Below are 12,819 nucleotides of genomic sequence, written 5' to 3' on the forward strand. Positions count from 1 at the left end.
AAATATTACATAATCAAACAGCTATGTTGAACGCCATAATTTACATTGAAATGTAATTTCTCACATTTAAGAAAAAAGATTTTCCATTTTCCTTTATAAATTACTCAAATTACTCAGTTCTCTGTCACTGTTCCTTCCATTCTGCAAACAATAAATTAATGACAAATGTAGCACAGATAAATGATGTCAGAACAGTAATCTGTGATTCATTCTCTCGTTTGGCATGGCCTGAACTATAAGGTTATTAAAGACTTTGTATGGTGTATTACAAAGAGTTTCAGTGTTTGTACAAAAAGCTAAATGTCTGCTCTAAGAAAATGAGAGAGGAGTATAGATTGTGTGTTTTTGTTTTGCAGCGGATTTGGAACATGATCACATGCTCAGTGAGCGGCAGAGCTCTGGATTTTGACCATAGATAGGGACAGGCTTTGATAGCGAGAGCCATTGATGGACGGATCGCATCAGATTGAAAGAGGATAAGCTGCTTGGGGGATACGGTCAGAGCAAAACTCTTTTAGCTACTGTCATTCTCCAAAATGGGGGTATCCGTCATTCTTTTGATGATGGAGTTTTAATTATTAGACGAGGAGGAGAAATGGGCCATGGAGAGATAAGTGATATGAGAGTGGAGTCGTCTTCGGAGCGTTAGCCCTTCAGATGCTTGTGTGTTTGTATGTGTGCTAATGTGTTGCTGGCTCGTGTGTGAGCGGGCATTTGAGATTATTTTGATCCTATAAGAAGTGTTCTATTTGTGTGCACGTATGCAAGCCCTCTTTTATCTATAACCCCCCCACACACACACACTTATTTCCTAAAAACACCTCATTGGATAATAGTGAAATGAGATTTCAGGCAGTTGTGTAGGTGTATTGTTACATAATGGTAGTTTACACATCAGGCGAAGGTAACAAAATGAAGCATATTGCTAAGTCAGGCACAGAAGTGAATTTGCACATGCATTAGCTGATTGGTCCCACTTATTTCATTCATGCATCACTAACAGTGGCTCATTCATCAGATGACTTGTCACATCCAATCGAATTCATTCAGGTGCCATTATACCGTGGCATTTCTCTGCTGACACATTGATGCCACTAACACTGTGTCCTGCTGCTCCTTTTTTTTTTCCCATTTCTACAAACTCACCCTTATATGCACTGAATCTAACTAATGATGATTCGACAGAGATTGACAAAGACATCATGTTATACCGCAAAAGGGGTTTATCTTGTTTACCATGTTGCAAGGTCGGGTAACAGAAAGGCTTGAGATCCATTTAACTGTGTCCTATTTAGTTAGTACAGGAAAATACAGAATAAGAGCCCAGAACTGACATCTTTATTTACTTTAAAGAGAAAGTAGTTTAATATCCTCTTGGTGGTTGGGATTTTTTTGACTCAGTGATTAATTAATTTCTTGTGATCATTTTAGCACCAAAACTGTTTTTTGCTCTGAAATAGAATACTGCTAAGTGATTGTAGTAACTATAGCAACAAAGGAAATGCAGAGAGCAAACAGCATTGAGTTTGTGTAACTTTGTGTCGGATGTATACATTAGAGCAGTGTTTTTCAAGCTGGAGGTCACTAGATGGTCGACAGATAGTTGTGGAGACAAAAATGAAATGTGAAAAAATAAACACAAGAACATATTTTCTACTACAGAGTGGCCTGTAGCAGTAATATATTCAGTACATAATTATCAAATGAGGAGAGCATGCTGTGCTTGTTCATCCCTTCAGTCTGGAAAATGCTATTACTGCTCAAAGTTACATCTAAAAGCATAAAAAGTAAGCAGGCAAAGAAATCAAAACTAAAATTACTTTGTAACCGTACTTCTGATTCAGTGTTAAATCTCTTCTTTCAGTTAACAGAGGCAAAAGTTTTAGGCTGGTTGTGTTTTATCTATTTGTAGAGTTCCTCTGCTCTGATTCAAGACCATCACTGTGTAGCAACTACACGCAACGAATAGCACTGTCCATGGTCCTGAAATGACAGAACAATAACTGAGCCATGTATGGGTCAGATATGTTGTTTAGTTTAGTTTAGTTTAGTTTATTTGTCATTGTTAAAAAAAAAACAAAACAAGTTACAATGAAATTAAGGGTCGCTCTCCTTCAGTGTAGCCACAATGAATAAATATATTTATACAAATGATTAAAAACACAATATATAAAACAGCACCACAGCAGCAGGAAATACTTTATAAAAGTGCAGGCAGTGTTAGTGCATGTGCATTAATAAATAAATAAAAAAGTGGAATGTGTCTGTCATTTTCTTTAGATATGCAAAGCTTAAAAGGAAGTGTCAAAAAAAAAAAAAAAGAAAAGAAAAAAAGACATGACTAAGGCTGAGTATCAAACTTCAACTTCACTTTTACGGCACTGACAAAATTTCTTACAAACTACTCAGTATCAAAAACTTCCTGGTATTGTTTAGTAATCGGTAGTAATATTAGTGTTTGGTACCAAATGGAACAGCTAAAGACTAAATCTCATCAGAAGCACAAACACACAACTTTTGTACTTTCTTCAAACAATACTACATTAACAGACATCTTCAAGTTGTGGTTACTAGGTTCACTGATGCTGTGTGTGTCAAACGTATATGAGCTGATAAAGCTTTCTACTGTAATGTGTAATGCAATTTCCTTTTATTAAAATGGAATATTGGGCTTTGAAAAAAAAGCAATAAATACACAGGTTGAAAAAAATAAATTAGTACACAGCACCAAAGCCCTGGTGTCAGACCTGGTACCTTTTAACAAACATTTCAGAATGGCACCTAAACCTACCACACACATCCGTTGTTGCATTGGCTTCCATTCATGCACGTAGTACTCTTGTACAGTTGGATCATATGGACGTAAAGACGTAAAAATAGTTCAAAACAAGCATCTAAATAATCCACACGTTCTGGAAACCCTCGGCCTCCCTTTTAGCCACAGCGCATGTTTTAACCTGGAGGTCGAACCGAGTTGAACCTTAAGTGCAGCAGAAGCTTTTTACATTTTGCAGCCGGAGCCATAAGTGTGTCTCCTTTTCCTCGGCTTTTAGTTCCCATTTCAGGTTTAGCTGCCTCTTCTTTGTCTGTCTGAGTCCATATCTCTCTCCTGTCACTATTCACTCTCACCCTTATCTATCTGTGTCTCTCTCAATCTTCTCACCTGCAGCCTCGTTCACATTTTTTTTTCCCTCTATCTCTTTGATTTAGACTCTACACTGCCCACTTTTTTTTTTCTTCCTTCTCTCTGTGCTCTTTTCGTGGTGCTCCAAATGTTCGGCCTGTTTCAACGTCCCCGTCTGAGTGGCCCTATTGCTCTGTCTCTCTGTAGAACAGCGTGCCGGCTGTTAGCGATGCCCCGACGTCATGGCACATGGCTGCGGCATCCTTGCTATAAATAACTCGGTCTCGCAGTGCTCAGTCCAAGACAGGACCGAGAGCCAGAGGGAGAGCAATCTGCTGTCTCCCTGAAGAGACACTTGAAGGGGAAGGCGCAAATAAGACAATTTACACTGTGCTGCCTTTGCCATCCAAGACCTTCATTGTACTTGGTGATGGGTGGGTGGTAAAGTGATTCTAAATTAAATTATTCCTGGTCAGAAAGCAGTTTGAGTGCAAAGGCTAATCAAAGGTTAAAGTTTTAAACAGTGAGGTGCAAAATAACACACGTGGTTTTCCCTGAATCCACATGAGATACATGAAGCTGTGGTGGTCAGAGGTGGGTCAAAAGGGCTACTACCTTTGCAGTTAAGCTAGTTTTATACACATTTTCCTTTCATCTTTTCTCATATTTGTGCTTTTTAAATCTATTACTTATTCTACACATGTATAAGAACACGAGGGGCTGGATATGAGTTGTCTCACATTTTCTTAGTGCTTGATTGACAATTGTGTCCCATCCTTGTCTTTTATACAGTAGTGTTAAAAAAAAGAGCTAATTTTAATTCTGCACTTGATTTACCCATTTTACTGTCATAACATGACTACAGCACAGTGTAAACAATTAGTCAGTACTATGTGTTTGTGAATCGTGTAATACAAAGGAATATGTTATGATACACTGCATCACAGGGCAATATATATTGAAATGATATATGTAATTGTACAGTCCTGGCCAAAACTTTTGGTTCTTTCTGTAAATGGGATTTAATTGTCAGTAACAGTCTTTGAAACCCATATAATGCTTAATGCTTATGCTCTTTAGTGTACTTCAGAAATACATGGAAAAATATCATTTAAAAAAATTGAGAGAACAAAACTTGTGTCATTCCCAAAACTTTTGACCATGGCTGTTGTGTAAAGAACATCATATGCATAAAACGTGGGTCTAAAAAGTGTACATTTTATGCAGTTGGAGTGGTGGAATGTACAGTTCATGTGGTAAAAACAACACAAAATTAACAACAGTTTGCCACAAATCTGTATTATTGCACTACCAACCAAATGTATCAGTTTTCTTTGATTATAGTGATTGCATGATTCCTTCTGAAATGCGATGTACCACTGGTGATATTTACATCATCTTAAATTCTGTCTGAAAAAGCAAAAGGCGCAGATAGGATGTGCATTAGTTTTGTTTGTGGGTATAGCAAATGTCTGATTGAGATGTTCCAGTTTGCGTTCCTCATAGACCATATGGAATATATAGCACTGCACATATTGTGTATGCACACTCCATTAGGCATACTTCTGTTCCTCTGCATTCCTGACTTTGGGTGCTTTATAGAGACTCTACTTTTTCTATAAGATGTCCTCTTTGTGTGTCACTTTCTTAGCTTCATCTGTGAATTATTAAATACACCATATCGCCTCATTCTACAATCTGTTCTCTCTCAGAATTGGTTTGTCAGCCGATGAAAAACTTGTTCCAACACAGTGAACCTATGTTCTAGTCTGTGAGTTGGTACTGAGTTTGTGTATTTTATTTCTGTCAACTCTAAAAATGCGTTTCTGTGTGTCCTAGGTGATAGTAACCCCAAGGAGAGCAGCCCCTTCATCAACAGCAGTGATGTTGCCGCAGAAAAGAGCCAGCAGTATGACGGCAAGAACATGGCCTTGTTTGAGGTACGGTCCAATATACTGCACACACGTACAGCACCTACACACACTTGTTAACACACACAATAGGAAGAAGAGGGGATACAGTCACTCTCACAATTCTGTGATTGAATAAAGGCTCTGACATCGATTAATGAGGGTAATTACTGTGTGAAGGGCATGTGGGAACCTCAGGTTAATACAAGCAAATCTCACACTGCTATGGGAAAGAACGTCGACAAGGCAATTTGCCACAGCTCTGCACAAATGTATTTACATTGTGTTCTCAATGGGATTTATATATTACAAGAGAAAAACAAAATCAGAAAATGCTCGAGATGGGTTGGAGCACGATACCTGAGATAGTTACATATGTGCAGCACGCTCAGTCGACACAAAATAAACTCAAAGTGTTGCTTACCGTGTGCCTCTATTTGCCTTCTACTGCAGACATTTGTCATTTTAAATGTCTTCAAATGCATGGTAACAACCCTGGGCTTCCTGTCTGTGTGTGTATGTGCAGGAGGAGATGGACACTAGTCCTATGGTGTCGTCTCTTCTCAGCAGCCTGGCCAACTACTCCAACTTACCCCAAGGCAGCAAGGAGCACGAGGAGGCTGAAAACAACGAGGCTGAGTCATCACGCAAGAAACCGGTCAAGGTATGTAAGAAAAGATCTGATAATATATAAAGACACAAGTTATATACATTACTCAGTACAGTACATTTATAAATGTACCAAGCTGTATGCTGGACAGCTGCAATATTTTCATCTTCAGTACATATTTCAGGATTTCCTGTAATTGTAGCTCAGGCCTTTATTTACCTCAGCTATAGGAGGTGCCAGGCCTTTATTGGAATGATTGTATTAAAGCACAGGCATTAAACATGTGGTCCGTGGGCCAAAACCAGCCTGCCAAAGGGTCCAATCTGGGATGAATATGTGAAATGTAAAAATTGCACTGCAAATATTAACAATCACTGGTGTCAGAATCATTTTAATTCAGGCTCCACATACAGACCAATTCAATCTCAAGTGGGTTAGACCAATATAATACTAGCAAAATAACCTATAATTACTGAAAACCGCAAATTTTCTCTTTGTTTTGGTGTAAAAAAATGAAAATTTTTACATTTACAAACTATCTTTTTACAAAAATGTGAATTACCTGAACAAATATAAACAACCTGTAATATCTTAAGAGAAGTCATTGCAATTTTACCAGTAATCTGCCTGTCACTAAACGTTTTGTGTATTTGTAATAGTAATGTAAGTTGTAATGTATGTGTAAGTGATAAACTGAGGCATGAAATTGTTAAAATTTGCACTTATTTTTCTTAAGACATTTCAGGTTGTTCATGTTATTCAGATTTTTAAGGAAACTTTGTAGATGTAACCACTATCATATTTATTATTATCATTATTATTTTACTGGTCCAGCCCACTTGAGATCATATCGAGCTGTATGTGACCCCTGAACTAAAATGACTTTGACACTCCTGTGTTAGAGCAAAGCTTTTAATACTAGTTGTCTTCATTTAATAAATTGAAATGGTCTTACTTACTCCAAAACTTTGTTTCAGTAGACTCATATCATTTGATGATAAAAGTACTGCTATGTATTTTCTACACATCCCACTTCCTTAATCGCTATAAAACTTCTCAGTGGATAAAAAACATTCACTGCTTAATAGAGCTTTTGCTGTGTAAGCGGTGTACTCTTGTAACACTTGTTAACTTTCACTGAAAAAGTAAGACACGTCTGCAGTGTGATGAGACAGTAACTCTTAAGGTGAGTGATGCACAACAAAATAAAGTGAAAACAGCTGAATTATACTGTTGAATGTATTAGATTAAATTTGTAGCAGTGAATGTAGTGTTTAACTGGTTGTAGATGACATGACAGGCAGCAGAAGTTTATCCATATTATTATTTGCCTACGTTGTATTTAAGAACCTGCTTTTATTTGTTCATGATCTAGATTCCAGACATTGTTAGAGACAGCTTCTAGGTGTAGCTGTTATTGTGCCAAGAAGAACACAGTATGGAATAACTTTACCTTACATTAACCATCATAATTTGTTTGACTCAAACATAACTGACGTACTCAGACACATAATCAGCAGGTTATTTGTTTTCTCATCATTTTTTTCTCTACACTTTGTATTGTGAAAACACATTATGTGATGTGAATAACTGTGGTAACTACATATTCCTTAACAGTAAAAAAAAAGCTTTTTTTTGTGCACAGTTAGAGTGATTAACCCTTTCACGTATAGTGGTCACTACAGTGGACAGTTATTCTCCAGCTGTTCTCTTGTATATTCATGGATTTTGTTGTTTTAGTTCTGTATCAGCCAACACAGTGGACACTTGTGCATCATCCCATACACTTGGATTCATACAATTAGTATGACTTTGCTGTTCTTGATAAACCTGCAGTAACATGTTTAAGTGTAAATTAATTGTTAATTGTTAGACTGTAATTAACAGGTTTTTGTTTTTTTTTTTTAAACAAAAAGGGTTTTTTGGCATATTACCCCTATGAAGTGAGTAATAACTAGTATTAGAATATGTTAAAATGTGAGAAAACATCAGATTAGCAGCATTAAAAATGTTTTAATTTCATTGTTTTCATATCACTTTCTGCTATTGGGTCAAAACACCGAATTCGAAATCTCTCTGACGGGACATTTTAGAGACAATTTGACAGATTAGTATTGCTAAATGACCCATTATTTAACTTTTTACTTTTAAATTCATTTTTGCTTTAGGTGGACTATAAGGGATTATCCAAAACAAGGAGCTACTTCATATTGAAATAAATGTTGGGATGACAATCAATTAAACTTTGCTCTCTGACGGGACATTACTGTGTTTTGACCCTATTGGGTTTTAAATACATCTTTCTTTGCTTCAAAAATTAAATGCACGGTGTATCTGAGTTGACATTTTTGTAGCTCCATGAAAAAAAAACTCGATCACATTGTTCTTTTCATGCCTAAGGAGAAATAAAAACACTCAAGAAAAAAAAAATCTTGATGAAGGTTCTCATAATTCATGCATGAAAGGGTTAAATTCAATTAAGTTGATGTTGTCCATTTAAAAGAAATCGAGTTTTTTGTTTTTTTGTTTGGGTTTTTTTTTTTTAGATAAAGGGGAAAAAAACACACAATATTAGCTTTAAGTATGCTCCAATGGAAGCAAAAGCACTAATGGATGTTCAGGAGTCATTGTATTTAGTGAGCAAAAGGTCAGGCGTTGTAACTTTTAAGTAATTTGGTGTTTTTTGTAAAGCTCCGTAATAATTGTAACGACTTTTTGTGTCATGTTATAAAAATTAAAACAGACCAATTTGACTCTACTTAGTGAGATCCTGCTGTGGACTTAGATTTGCTGCAGTAATATTGTTTATTGCATCCACTGGACATATTGTTCACCCGAGAAAGGTTGTTATGCTTGTTGCCAAGGGACAGTCATTAAGTGTTACTAAATATAGTTTTGTACTTTCTGTTCGATTACCTCATAGATCCCTAACAGTGCAGTTTTTGATTATTTTGCTAACACATTCACTGGTGAGCCAGAAGAACTCCACCGGTTTAAAAGGTGTCAATCATTTTCTGTTGATATTATAAATCCCCTGTTCATGTTACTGGATTGCATCTTAAATGCCAGTCAGTAATCAGCTCCTTCCACATCATCCCCTGGTATTTTCTGCAGGAAGGAGTTTACTTTTCAGGCTTCTTTTCTCTCCTCTTGATAGACAGACAGGCAATATTAGTCCTGCGGGAAATGGTAGTGTTAGCAGCACAACGGGATATGGTGCAGCAAAGCTTAAATAAGAAGAGATGACGATAATGATGACGATAATGCAAATAACTTGGAATGTAAGGCTGTATTAGTAAAACTGTGTATCCTTAAGAATGTACTGATATGAACAGTATCATGAGACTGGGGTCATGGTGCACTGTACTGGGATGTTTTTATTGTAATTTTAGGAAAAATTGTCATAGTTTAATGCTCAAACATCTAAACACCCACCAAAAGTATGTACTGATCAAAAATGGTTACATGTGCTCTGTCAGTCCTATCAATACAGTCAATTCATTAAGGTAAAATCATCAGATATGATTCATTTGGATGTTCAGAGGCTTTGTAGTGAACGTGGAAATACTATCATCTTCTGAAACATTAATTTACCAATAAAACCCATGTCGATTGACAAATGACAGCGGTTGTCGACACTTGTTTTTATGTCCAGTTATTGATATATTTTGTTGAAAAAGTCATTCTTTCCTCAGTTTTCTCTGCTTTGATGTCATATTCTTCAAATTTACTCTACAGCTACATGATCAGTGAATTAAATATTGGAAAATACTTGATTTTCTTTGAAGAAAAATGCAAAATGCTGATGATAATATTATAATAATTTAATAAATGACTTGACTGAGTGTAAATCACTCAGGAAAGGCAAAAATGTAGAGAAAAGTCGACATTTTGTTTTAAGGGTCAAAGGGAATTTTTTTTTTCAATATTTGGTCAAAATGGACAAACTTTCTAAAACCTGTAATTAATGTGAATTGAATATATCGGTTATGTGAAAACATTAACATGATATACATTTCTGTTTAGGTTGGTGTAAACATACACACCTTAATACAGTGGTTCCCAACCTTTTTTGGCTCGTGACCCCATTTTAACATCACAAATTTCTGGCGACCCGAGACATTCAAAACGGAGACTTTTTTTTTTACTAAAATTAATTTGGTTTTGATCGTGTAATAGTTTGCTATACTATGTTGCAAATAAACTTTTAGATGACATTTAGTCTATATTATGTATATTATTATGGATGGAGGCAGAAAAGCCAGGTGTAGATTACTGCACAAAGTGAGAATTTTATTTTCCTTGGTCAGGATATGTACAGTCAGTCCAGCTTGTATTTACAAGGCTGACAATTAATACTGAACAAACAAGAACTCAAAGTATGAATTATGAAAGAGCTGCAGCATCTGAAACTGACCACAATGAACATTTGAAAGACAAACAGTATCACAGTGCTTCAGTTTCACACAGAGTTTGTCATGTCTTTTATGGATTGGGATTGTCTCTGTCAACTCACCATATATTTTTTATTAGTATTTTTTTTTTTTTTAATCAATTACTAGAAATTTCAAGTGACCCCATATGAATTCCAGGTGACCCCATGGGGGGTCCTGACTCCAAGGTTGAAAAGAAATGGAGCAAGCCCTCTCCTCCTACCCACTTGTTCTATTTGTTCTATATACAACTAAAAAACTTGGATTAGAAACTCACTCTTTCATTCACATATGAGGTATGGACGTTGAATTGTGCCCAAAAGGGAAGTTTTGTATGATCTGCTTCTCTGAATAAACAAAGAATAAAAATAAAATAAAATTAGAGAAAAGTAATTTATATGCCACCACAAAAATAAGTCTTTAAGGGTTAAAGAACTCACCATTATATACATAATGCCTGAGTAATATCTCAGAACATTTGAATCTAGTGGATGACAGACATTGGATTGCTAAAGGCCAATGTAGTAATGATAGTTTAGAACATGTAAAAGCTGAACAAGCAATTAATTGAACAATCATAGTCACATCCTGTAAAAACAACTGTAGGAACTGAACTATTTTCAACTTCATTACTGAGCCATAAAACGATCAAATTCATTCATTCATTTATTTGTTTTGGGCAGAAGAAAAAATGTAACATTTTTTGTGTACAAGGAACTAATATCAGAACAAATACATTAATAAATAAAAGTGATCAAGACAAAATAACAATTGTCATGTACACTAGTAATAACAAAATAAATTCAATATGTACTGCTCAAAAAGTATCAAATGAACATTTATGTCCAAGTAATAAATAACCCGATAAATAAATACATAAAAGTAAATATAAGATTCAGTGTGATTTATCAATGAATCTGTAGTCAAGCTAACTGTACAAAATATAGGAGTGTTTTTTATATTTTGAGATTTTCCCTCAAAGTCAGAGTTTCCAGCTGAGAAGACTAATATTAGTTGTCAGACTGAAGTTAATACCAGTAGTTTGTATAGTGTCCCATTGGCTCTGATTAACAAAACCAACGGATGAATTATTCCGACTCTACTGGGATCACAGTCAACACCTTAGCAGTATTTCCTTTATTTTTTTTTCACTGATATCTATGAGTCAGGTGAATAAACACAACCCCACATCTGTCAGGAAAATATCCTTGTATCCCGCTGATTAAAAATCCAGTATTTTTGACAATTCTAGTTTCACAAATAATAATAGTGTGACATAGATAAAACTATAGTAGTGACAGGTTGACAGTTGACAGGTATTCTGTGACCTCTGACCTGTTTCTGTGTTGGCGCCCAGTCAGTCTGATATTTTACTCACACATACAGGTCGTCTCATTTTTCTCTCACCTTGAGGCAGATCAGAATAGACATGACCGTGGAAGCCAGTGTTGGCTGTCAGATGTACAGTGGATTTTATCAATATCTTGACGATACCTCCGTTAAAACTGACAGCAGAGATAAGGATTGAACTCCCAACTGAACTTGTTGTAATGATCACCTCCCTGTGTACTGTTGCTTTAAATACTTTTGATTATTATGGTGACGCACACCGACGTGAGGACATAACCTGTACACCTCGAGGTCAGATACGAGTTGCTAACTGTACAATACGCTGTTTTTGTTTTATGAGTTGGGACTCAAAACCCTTTATTTACTTTTTCCACAACAAAAGTGTGCTTATGCTACATGTGAAGAATGTCTGAGCTTCCGTAAAGAGCTGTTCCAAGTTGTGTTTTCAACTCTTCTGACTCATGGACGCTTCCCTGACCACTACATTGTTTTGGCTAGGTTTTTTTTTTTTTATTATTATAATTATGTCAAAAACAGTGATTTAAAACAGCCTTTACTAATCAAATTTGCATACAGATTGTAAGTAAGTTAAGTTTATTTATGTTGCACTTTTCACAGAAAGAATTCACAAAGCGCTTTACAGTAAAATCAGAAGTAGGATTCATAGACAAACAAAGACACACACCTACATACACAGGCATAAAATCATAAAAGCAAACTGTCATAAAACCCACACCGAACTAAAAGCCTGTCTTAACAACAAGGTATTCGGGTGGTTTTTAAAAGACTCAACAGAATTAAAAGTGCAAAATAACAGTGGTAATGCATCCCATAGTCTAGGGGCCACTGCTTTGAAAGGCTCCACCCCCTCTAGTTTTGAAGTGGGTGCAAACCAGCAGGCACTGACTCAATGATCGAAGAGCACCTGTAGGCTTATGCTGTTTTAGCAACTCAGAAATGTAAACAGAGGCTTGACCATTTAAAGCTCTTTAAAGGGGTCGTATTTTTCTAAACCCACTTTTATTAGTATTTGGTTCATTTATTTGTGTGTTTGGACCCACATAGTTCAAAAACTTTGAATTTCAACCCTCCAGGTGCTGCAAAGCTATCTTTATATTCATTCCAGCAAAAATCGAGTGGATTTCTACAACCCGTTTCAATTCCCTCTTAATTTGTTACGTTTTATAACTAGTTACATCACGACATCTGCACATATAAGGTCAAGACTTCCGACGAACGTTTCTCCGACTATACCATAAGTATTTGTCAGCAGCAGCGGTTGTAGTCCATACTGAAAATATGTCCAAACTTTGAACTGATTACCTAAAATGTTCAGTTGTTGGTTGTATTAACGAACACGAGTGGCTGAATGGGGCAGAGAAACACGGTCAA

At 36.0% G+C, this 12,819-nt stretch overlaps 1 protein-coding gene across 3 annotated transcripts in view; it reads left to right on the plus strand.

The window, feature by feature from the left end:
- slc12a5a (solute carrier family 12 member 5a) overlaps positions 1–12,819 on the plus strand; it is a 250,325-nt gene that overhangs the window by 154,565 nt on the left and 82,941 nt on the right. For all 3 annotated transcript variants that reach the window (XM_030133705.1, XM_030133706.1, XM_030133707.1), the window contains exons 2-3: positions 4,964–5,064; positions 5,561–5,698. In XM_030133705.1, the coding sequence (XP_029989565.1) occupies positions 4,964–5,064; positions 5,561–5,698 (239 nt within the window). The remainder of the gene's footprint in view (positions 1–4,963; positions 5,065–5,560; positions 5,699–12,819) is intronic.

This window comes from Sphaeramia orbicularis, chromosome 5 (assembly GCF_902148855.1).
Source record: "Sphaeramia orbicularis chromosome 5, fSphaOr1.1, whole genome shotgun sequence".
Classification (NCBI taxonomy): domain Eukaryota; kingdom Metazoa; phylum Chordata; class Actinopteri; order Kurtiformes; family Apogonidae; genus Sphaeramia; species Sphaeramia orbicularis.